General features: G+C 45.0%; 1 protein-coding gene across 1 annotated transcript; it reads left to right on the forward strand.

The window, feature by feature from the left end:
- The first annotated feature begins 276 nt into the window (after window positions 1–276).
- On the forward strand, window positions 277–823 carry LOC105870896 (small ribosomal subunit protein uS15-like). Its single transcript, XM_075996665.1, has one exon. The coding sequence runs from the start codon at window positions 334–336 to the stop codon at window positions 787–789; it is 456 nt and encodes a 151-aa protein (XP_075852780.1). The 5' UTR covers window positions 277–333; the 3' UTR covers window positions 790–823.
- The last annotated feature ends 9,864 nt before the right edge of the window (window positions 824–10,687 follow it).

A 10,687-nucleotide genomic window follows, 5' to 3' on the forward strand; every position in this document is an offset into this window, starting at 1 on the left:
AAAAAATAATTTCTTCAAACATTCAAGGATGCAAAAAATGTATCTTGCCATCCCACAAAATAAGAGGAAATTTTTGAAACACCTATATCTTATAAGAGACTTGCATTTAGACTATATAAAATATTACAATTCAATAATGAAAAGACAGGCCAGGAGCAGTGGCTCACGCCTGTAATCCTAGCACTCTGGGAGGCCGAGGCGGGAGGATTGCTCCTGGTCAGGAGTTCAAGACCAGTCTGAGCAAGAGCGAGACCTTGTCTCTACTGAAAAAATAGAGGACTTCCTGCGGCGCTCCTAACCTCGCTCTCTTTTTGCTGCCAGACTGCCGCCATCATGGGTCGCATGCATGCTCCCGGGAAGGGCCTGTCCCAGTCGGCTTTGCCCTATCGCCCTAGCGTCCCAACTTGGCTGAAGTTGACGTCTGACGACGTGAAGGAGCAGATTTATAAACTGGCCAAGAAGGGCCTTACTCCCTCACAAATCGGTGTGATCCTGAGGGACTCACATGGCGTTGCACAAGTACGTTTTGTAACAGGAAACAAAATCTTGAGAATCCTTAAGTCTAAAGGACTTGCTCCTGATCTTCCTGAGGATCTCTATCATTTAATTAAGAAAGCGGTTGCTGTTCGAAAGCATCTTGAGAGGAATAGAAAGGATAAGGATGCTAAATTCCGCCTGATTCTGATAGAGAGCCGAATTCATCGATTGGCTCGATATTACAAGACCAAGCGAGTTCTTCCTCCCAATTGGAAGTATGAGTCATCCACAGCCTCTGCCCTGGTTGCATAAATTTGTCTCTGAACTCAAGCAATAAAATCATTGTTTAACTAAAAAAAAAAAAAAATATGAAAAAATAGAAATAAATTAGCTGGACAATTAAAAATAAATAAATAAATAAATATATATATGTAAAATAAGCCTGGCATGGTGGTGCATTCCTATAGTCCCAGCTACTCGGGAGGCTGAAGCAGGAGGATTGCTTGAGCCAAGGAGTTTGAGGTTGCTGTGAGCTAGGCTGACGCCATGACACTCTAGCCCAGGCAACAGAGTCTCAAAAAGAAAAAAGAAAAAATAAATCAACATATATATATATAAAGAAAATGAGGCAGTTATTAGTTACAGGCAAAACGAGTTATAAAAGAATGAAAATGTAATCATATGCTATGTGTCCCAGCTGTGAATAATAATTACATAATCCCAATAATTCCTAAACAGTATTGATTTAATAAAAATGGTGTCATAAAATATATTGGGAGCACGGGGGAAGTGGGAATAGTTGTAACAAGAGAATTAATATCTTATCTGAAAGTCAATGAATGAAGTAAAAAATATTAATAGATGTATCAAAATAGAGTAATGTAGGCTGGGCGCGGTGGCTCAATCTTGTAATCCTAGCACTCTGGGAGGCCAAGGTGGGTGGATCATTTGAGCTCAGGAGTTCAAGACCAGCCTGAGCAAGGGTGAGACCCCATCTCTACTACAAAAAAGAAAGAAATTAATTGGCCAACTAAAAATATATAGAAAAAATTAGCCAGGAATGGTGGCGCATGCCTGTAGTTCCAGCTACTCAGAAGGCTGAGACAGGAGGATCGCCTGAGCCCAGGACTTTGAGGTTGCTGTGAGCTAGGCTGACACCACGGCACTCTAGCCCAGGCAACAGAGTGAGACTCTGTATCAAAAAACAAACAAACAACAACAACAACAAAAAATAGAGTAATGTAAACAAAAGATAGAGCAATGTAAACTTATTATTTATCAAACAGAAAAATCCTAGCACTCTGGGAGACTGAGGCAGGAGGATTGCTTGAGCCCAGCAGTTTGAGGTTGCAGTGAGCTATGATGATGCCACTGCACTCTAGTCTGGGTGACAGAGTGGACTTCAGCGAGACTCTGTATCAAAAAAATAAAAGAAAGGAAAAATGGAGATCAAAGCATGAAGTAACATGAAGTAACCACGAAGGTGCCTCTGAGGTGCAAGACTGGGAATGGGGTGGGGGAGGCAGGCTGGTGTTTGTTGTAAGCTTTACAAGTCTGCCTGGACTAAAAACCAAAGAAACTCCATGCACATGTTACTTAAATAAAACAAGATATATTTTTAAAATGGAAACCTAGAATTAGAGTGAACAAACTGCATGCCCACTGAACTATTTTGCATGCCTATTTCCTATTAGAAAAACTGGGGTTAATTTTAGGGCTCAGAGCGCCTAGAGGGAGGAGGCACACAGGGGACATTCTCCCCCAACTTTCCCACTGTCTCAGACTCCTGGGCCCCGGAGGGGAACAGGACACTGGGGCCAGCCTCTGCTCTTGCTGCCCTTTGACATCTGAGGTTATAGCTTCTGGGTACCACAAAATTCTCCAGCACCCTCCGAAATACCTTTGACCCTTGACCTCTGTATCTCTGGGGACCTTTCTGGCACTGCCTCCTGAACCTGCTGGCCTGTCTCGTGCGTTCTCAGATGCCCATCCGTGGCTTCCACTCTTGACTCCTGCCTGGCACCTACTTCCCTCAACTTGACTCTTCGGACTTTCCCTGCTTTTCCTCAACCAGGACTCAGACTGTAACCGGCTCTGTGAACGAAATACTATATGTTTCTTAATATGTTTTTATGTTTTAATATGTTTTTAATATGTTTTTATGTTTTAATATGTTTCTAATGTGTTTAATATGTTTTTATGTTTTAATATGTTTCTATATGTTTTTTAATAATCCTCTCCCTATTCTAACTACTTGACCTTTTGAATTGTTTCCCAGAAATGATGGATTTTCTGAAACACAAAGGAGTTGAGGTTCCAGAGGCCCCCGGGTTGACTTCCTGACACCAAGACTCGCCATCCATCTGCAAGCTGCCCCACATCACTGGACCCACTAATTTCCCCATTAATTTCCCCACTATCTGCCAAAATGCAGTAGCCCCTTGTTAATTTCCCCCTTTTAAAAAGTTGGGCACTTTCCAGTGTGGGAGATAGATTTGAGGCTGCTTCTCCCAAGGAGACATCTTTCCTATCAAAGTTTCCTTTCTTCCTTGGCAATCCTCATCTCAGCAGTTGGTTGTTCTGTGATGCAAGCTACGGGGGCTGAGGCCAAAACCCCCTTTTGGTTCCCATAACAAGACTCCAATTCCTCTGTGCTCCACCCCACACCCGAAGCTGCAGGCCACCCTTGCCCAGCCCAGCTCCTGGAACCCTGGCCTTGACAGAACCCCGGATCCACCTGAGTGACCAAGAGGGAAAGTCGCCCAGAGAGAATCACCACATTTCTCTGCAGTCTCAGGCTCCTCACTGGTCACTTGGGAGAAATGATTCATATTGTGAAAATCCAAAGTGTACAACGGTTGGACCTGTGACTGGCACATAGTGGGCCAGAGGAAATTATTAGTTGAAGAAACACAGGCATAAAATTTCAAGCAATGACAAGAAGCAGCAGCAGGCAGCTGGCTTGTTGTGTAGGAAGGCAGGGCCACCCAGAGGATTGGAGATTGCAACAGTTCTTAAGGACAAAAAAAATAAATAAATAAAATAGCTGAGGCTAGGCTTGGTGACTCACGGCTGAAATCCTAGCACTTTGGAGGTGGGAGGATCACTTGAGGCCAGGAGTTAGAGGCTGCTTGTGCTGCTGCACTCCAAGCTGGGCAACATAGCAAGACCCTATCTCTACAAAAAATAGAAAAATTAACTGGGTGTGGTGGTTGTACACCTGTGGTCCCAGCTACTTGGAAGGCTGAGGCAGGAGGATCACTTGAGCCCAGGAGTTTGAGGTTGCAGTGAGCTATGATGACACCACTGCACTCTAGCCAGGGTGACAAAGTGAGAGCCTGTCTCAAAAAAAAAAAATTGCTGTGTCTATAACTGGATGGTCTTCTACACCCATCCCAGGCCTTGATGTTTTTGGCCACACCCAGAGACACAGACATATGCCATCTTTATCTTTTAAGTACAAAACAAAAGACTATATTCATTTAGGATTCCCTTCCTTGGTTCCCTCCCATCTGCTTCAGAACATTCCCAGATTCCCATAGATCTGAGCTTTCTCAGCCAACCTCAGTCGTGTCATGATCTGCAATGCACTTTCTATAGAACTTTCTCTAGAGACATATTATTATTGTTATCATTATTTTTAGAGATGGGGGTCTCACTCTGTTGCCCAGGTTGGAGTACAGTGGCACAAGCAGCCTCTACCTCCTAGCCTCAAGTGATCCTCCCGCCTCTGCCCCCTGAGTAGCTGGGACTACAGGCACACCCTGCGATGTTGCTCCAAAAATTTAACAATTAATGTTGGGCTGGAAGTGGTGGCTCACTCCTGTGATGCCAGCACTTTGAGGCTGCAGTGAGCTATGACCTATGATCACACCACTGCACTCCAGCTAGGTGACAGAGTAAGACTGTGTCTCTAAAACAAACAAACCCACAAACAATTAATGTCAATATTTCACAGTAGGGAAATTCCTAATGACTCTGAGCTTCCTTGGTTTCACAATATTTTTATCAACATCATTTCATTTAACTGTAAAAGAAAAAATGACTTCTAATAATGTAAATATAATATATATATATTTAACTTTTACAGGTACTTTAGCTTGTTTATTTTAAGGGCCCCTGCCTGGAGGGTTGGGGATCTTTAAATGACATTAAGATATTTGACTTGGATCCATTTTTTATGGGAAGCTGGTACTTTTACCAATCTCACACTTTCCAAATTCACAGTCTGGTAAGATTTTTTTTTTTTTTTTAAGTGGGGAGGGGAAATATGTACTAAGTTAGGTCAATTTTGCCAAGGAAGAATATTTGCCAAGGAGCAAACGATCATCTACTACAGCTCAAAAACGTAGAGAGAATATGATCTCAGAATATAGGAGGGGCTTTTAAATTTAGTGCTTTAAGCTTTTTTTTTTTAATGCCCCATGTTGTACTTATTTTTCTCATTTCTCTGTTCTCTTGTGGTTTGGCCCCTGGGAACAGCGCTGTTGGCATTGGCACCACAAGGGCTGCAGCCCCATCTAGCGGCCAGTTGTCCTCACTGCACATGCAACGATGGCCGTCATATTCGGCAGTTCCCCAAAGTACTTAATAGTTACCTCCAACCAGGGTTTCCCCAGTGAGGATCAACTTTAGGCATTTTGTGAACATTTTTGAAATTCATGTTATAAACACTCCTATAGCTTTGGACTTAAAAAGACTGCCTTACTGTAAATCTGAAGATTGAGCAGTTTCCACGTCTTCCCAGCGGGAGAGTCTGAGGAGCGCAAGCCAGCCCCGCATGAATGCGCGGGAAGGAGATTCACCGGGAGGCCAGGCCCGGAGGCCGGCTGCGCTGAAAGGAACAGGCGCCCAGGGCCGCGGGACAGAGAGGGGGCAGCCCTCGCCCAACGTACAATAGGCTGGATGGCTGGGTGGTAAAAAGGGAGGGATGAGGCTCCCCCAATATCATATTAATTTCAGAGTTTTCACGAAAAAAACAAAAGAATTTTTTTCTAATTCACTGAATTGTGTATAGTGAGATTTTGTCTTTAAGGTGGGTGCTGTTGCCTCTGAGCTGGGTCTGTTGCCTCTGAGGTGGGTGCTGTTGCCTCTGAGCTGGGTCTGTTGTCTCTGAGGTGGGTGCTGTTGCCTCTGAGGTGGGTGCTGTTGCCTCTGAGGCGAATGCTGTTGTCTCTGAGGTGGATGCTGTTGCCTCTGAGGTGGGTGGCGTTGCCTCTGAGCTGGGTCTGTTGTCTCTGAGGTGGGTGCCGTTGCCTCTGAGCTGGGTCTGTTGCCTCTGAGCTGGGTCTGTTGCCTCTGAGGTGGATGCTGTTGCCTCTGAGGTGAATGCTATTGTCTCTGAGGTTGGAGTACAGTGGCGCAAGCAGCCTCTAGCTCCTAGCCTCAAGTGATCTTGAGGTGATTAGTGTTGCCTCTGAGGTGGGTGCTGTTGCCTCTGAGCTGGGTCTGTTGTCTCTGAGGTGGGTGCTGTTGCCTCTGAGGTGGGTGCCGTTGCCTCTGAGCTGGGTCTGTTGTCTCTGAGGTGGGTGCTGTTGCCTCTGAGGTGGGTGCCGTTGCCTCTGAGCTGGGTCTGTTGTCTCTGAGGTGGGTGCTGTTGCCTCTGAGGTGGGTGCCGTTGCCTCTGAGCTGGGTCTGTTGTCTCTGAGGTGGGTGCTGTTGCCTCTGAGGTGGGTGCCGTTGCCTCTGAGCTGGGTCTGTTGCCTCTGAGGTGAATGCTGTTGTCTCTGAGGTGGATGCTGTTGCCTCTGAGGTAGATGCTGTTGCCTCTGAGGTGAATGTTGTTGTTGCTGAGGTGGGTGCTGTTGCCTCTGAGGTGAATGCTGTTGTCTCTGAGGTGGGTGCTGTTGCCTCTGAGGTAGATGCTGTTGCCTCTGAGGTTAATGTTGTTGTTGCTGAGGTGGGTGCTGTTGCCTCTGAGGTGAATGCTGTTGTCTCTGAGGTGGGTGCTGTTGCCTCTGAGGTAGATGCTGTTGCCTCTGAGGTTAATGTTGTTGCTGAGGTGGGTGCTTTTGCCTCTGAGGTGAATACTGTTGCCTCTGAGGTGGGTGCCATTGCCTCTGAGGTGGATGCTGTTGTCTCTGAGGTGAATGCTGTTGTCTCTGAGGTGGGTGCTGTTGCTTCTGAGGTGAATGCTATTGTCTCTGAGGTGGGTGTTGTTGTCTCTGAGGTGAATGCTGTTGTCTCTGAGGTGGGTGCTGTTGCTTCTGAGGTGAATGCTGTTGTCTCTGAGGTGGGTGCTGTTGCCTCTGAGGTAGATGCTGTTGTCTCTGAAGTGGGTGCTATTGCCTCTAAGGTGATTACTATTGTCTCTGAGGTGGGTGCTGTTGTCTCTGAGATGAATGCTGTTATCTCTGAGGTGAGTGCTATTGTCTCTGTAGTGGGTGCTGTTGGTGCCCTGCCCAGGTCCTCTTTATCTGGGCAGTTGTACCCACTCCCTAGATGCTCTCTGATTTTGGCTGCTAAAAGCTAATAGCTACATTCTTCTTTGGAGGATTCTCTTTGCTAATGGGAGCTGCCTTGCCAGGAGATGCCTGGGAGGTTACGCACACAGCGGGGTGGCCCATGGCCAATGACTGACTAATTGGGTGGGGCATAGAAACCTAGCTCCCTGGACTCAAGGCAGGACAAACTCTGCAGGGTAATAAACACTCCAGAGCTTCCCTTGGGGTCGGACTGTGGTTAGACCTCTCCCGAAAGCACGTATTTGCTTAGCTTCTTCCCCTGCCCTAGTCTGCTTCCCTCCCTTCCGTGCACGTTTCTCCCTCAATAAATCAATTGCATGGAAATCCCTGCCCGCCCTATCTCCATCTTCGATTTTCTCCCCTTCCCCCTGATCTGTAGTCTATGGCCACCCATACCTGGATGAGACTAAGAGCTAGACCAGACCCCCAAGGGTTAGTCCAGGCTCAGGGACCAGCAGAGTGGATGACTTGGACTTAGCTGAAATTATTTTCACTGTGACAGAACCTGCCAAAGAGCTGTGTGTGGAGATACATGAGGTGGAGAGTACCTGCTGGCCCTGGATGCAGATCCTGGGTCCTCAGAGGTGCACCTGAAGGCAGTGGCCTCAGCTACCCAAGTGGGTTGAGGCATGTGCCCTGTCAGAAGGGTCTAGAACCCTGGGGGCTACTGCCCTGTATTCTTTTTACTCTTGGAGAGGGATCGTGTCGGCTGCCATGACGGGCTGTGTGACAGTTAACAGTCACTTCTGCATTTTTTTTTTCTCACTGTATTATTAGATCTTCCTGAGGTTCCAATGCAGCATTGCTGGCCTGGGCTACCATGGACTATACATATTTTTTAAGTTATTATTTATTTTTTAATTGAGAAAAATTATGTATATTTATGGTGTACAACATGATATGTTGAAATATATATACATTGTAGAATGGCTAAATCAGGCTAATTAACATATGCTTTACCTCACATACTAAATTTGAGTGTGTGATGAGAACACTTAAAATCTATTCTCTGAGCAATTTTCGAGTACACAATCATTGTTATTAACTGTAGTCACCATGTTGCATGATAAGACTATACTTATTTTGAAATTGAATTGAAGTTCTCAGAATAAAAGGGAGCTGTAGAGTTCTCTTCAGCCTGCATTTCTCTGGGGTTTTCTTGTGTCTTTATACCTGCTCTTGGATGAACTGTTAGCACAAACTGTCTGGGGTTTTTATTTCTATTTTTTAGAGAGGTCTATCTTTTGGGAGGTTGAGGTGGGAGGATCACTTGAGGCCAGGAGTTCAAGATCAGCCTAGGCAACACAGAAAGACCCTTAGAAAAATTAGCTGAACATGGTGGTACACACCTGTGGTCCCAAGCTACTCGGGAGGCCAAGGCAAGAGGATCACTTGAGCTCAGGAATTTGAGGTTGCAGCGCTACGATCATGCCACTGCACTCTAGCCTGGGCAACAGAGTGACACCCCATCTCAAGGAAAAAAAAAACTAAATAAAATAAAAATTTAAAAACAAAACAAAAAACAAAAAGGGCTATCTTAAAGCTCAATCTCGACTCCACCTCTAGAGGAACAGAGTTGACCTTGATCACCTTAGTGGCAGTGGAAGGAATAACAACATGTGAAATTCCTTAAATAAAAATATATCGGTGGGGAGCCGTGCCTGAAGCCTGTAATACTAGCACTCTGGGTGGCCAAGGCAGGCGGATCGTTTGAGCTCAGGAATTCCAGACCAGCCTGAGCAAGAGCAAGACCCCTGTCTCTACTAAAAAATAGAAAGAAATTAGCTAGACAACTAAAAATATATAGAAAAAATTAGCTGGGCATGGTGCCCATGCCTGTAGTCTCAGCTACTCGGGAGGCTGAGACAGCAGGATTGCTTAAGCCCAGGAGTTTGAGTTTGCTGTGAGCTAGGCTGATGCCATGGCACTCTAGCCCGGGCAACAGAGTGAGACTCTGTCTCAAAAAAAAAAAAAAAAATATATATATATATATATATATTTTCTTTTTACTTTAAAAATTAAATTAAGTCAAAAAATCTTCAGTCATCAAAAGACAACAGTGAGGCCGGGCGTGGTGGCTCACGCCTGTAATCCTAGCACTTTGGGAGGCCGAGGCGGGCGGATTGCTCAAGGTCAGGAGTTCGAAACCAACCTGAGCGAGACCCTGTCTCTACCAAAAATAGAAATAAATTAATTGACCAACTAAAAATATATATACAAAAAATTAGCCAGGCATGGTGGTGCATGCCTGTAGTCCCAGCTACTCGGGAGGCTGAGGCAGGAGGATCGCTGAGCCCCGGAGATTGAGGTTGCTGTGAGCCAGGCTGACGCCATGGCACTCACTCTAGCCTGGGCAACAAAGTGAGACTCTGTCTCAAAAAAAAAAAAAAAAAAAAAAAGACAACAGTGAGAGAATGAAAAGATAAGACACACAGAAGATATTATGATAAACTAGTTCAACCTCTGTGGAAGGCAATATGGAGATACCTTAAAGCGATACAAGTAGATCTACCATTTGACCCAGCAATCCCATTACTGGGCATCTACCCAAAAGATCCCCTGACACTCTACAAAAAAGACACCTGCACTCGAATATTTATAGCAGCACAATTCATAATTGCAAGGCTGTGGAAACAGCCCAAGTGCCCATCAATCCAAGAATGGATTAATAAGATGTGGTATATGTATACCATGGAGTACTATTCAGCTCTAAGAAACAACGGTGATATAGCACATCTTATATTTTCCTGGTTAGAGCTGGAACCCATACTATTAAGTGAAGTTTCCCAAGAATGGAGAAACAAGCACCACATATACTCACCAGCAAATTGGTATTAACTGAGCAGCACCTAAGTGGACACATATGTACTACAGTAATAGGGTATTGGGCAGGTGGGAGTGGGGAGGGGGGCGGATATATACATATATAATGAGTGAGATGTGCACCATCTGGGGGATGGTCATGCTGGAGACTCAGACTTGTGGGGGGAGGGGGAATGGGCATTTATTGAAACCTTAAAATCTGTACCCCCATAATATGCCGAAATAAAAAAATAAAAAAAATTAAATTAAGTCAAAAAATCTTCAGTCATCAAAAGACAACAGTGAGAGAGTGAAAAGATAAGACACACAGAAGATATTATGATAAATACATCTGGCAAAAGACTTATATCCAGAATATATAAAGAACATTTACAAATCAATAAGAAAAGAGAGACAACAGAGCTGGGTGCAGTGGTGTACATCTACTAATATAATCCTAGCTACTTGAGAGGCTGCAGTAGGAGGATCACTTCAGCCCAGGAGTTCGAGGCCAGCCTGGGCAGCATAATGGACCCACATTAAGAAAAGAAAAAGAAAAAGCAGACAGTAATATAAAATTTTCTATTGTAATTTTTTCTCTCTCTCACTCTTTTATTATTTCCACAATGGAAGCAAGGAACCATTATAAATTTTAAAGTGTACAATTCAGTGGGATTAACTTTTTCATCACCCCAAATAAAAAGAAACTCTGGGCCGGGCGCGGTGGCTCAAGCCTGTAATCCTAGCACTCTGGGAGGCCGAGGCGGGCGGATTGCTCGAGGTCAGGAGTTCGAAACCAGCCTGAGCAAGAGCAAGACCCCGTCTCTACTATAAATAGAAAGAAATTAATTGGCCAACTAATATATATATATAAAAAATTAGCCGGGCGTGGTGGCGCATGCCTGTAGTCCCAGCTACTCGGGAGGCTGAGGCAGCAGGATTGC

Source organism: Microcebus murinus, chromosome 22 (genome assembly GCF_040939455.1).
Source record: "Microcebus murinus isolate Inina chromosome 22, M.murinus_Inina_mat1.0, whole genome shotgun sequence".
NCBI classification, from domain to species: domain Eukaryota; kingdom Metazoa; phylum Chordata; class Mammalia; order Primates; family Cheirogaleidae; genus Microcebus; species Microcebus murinus.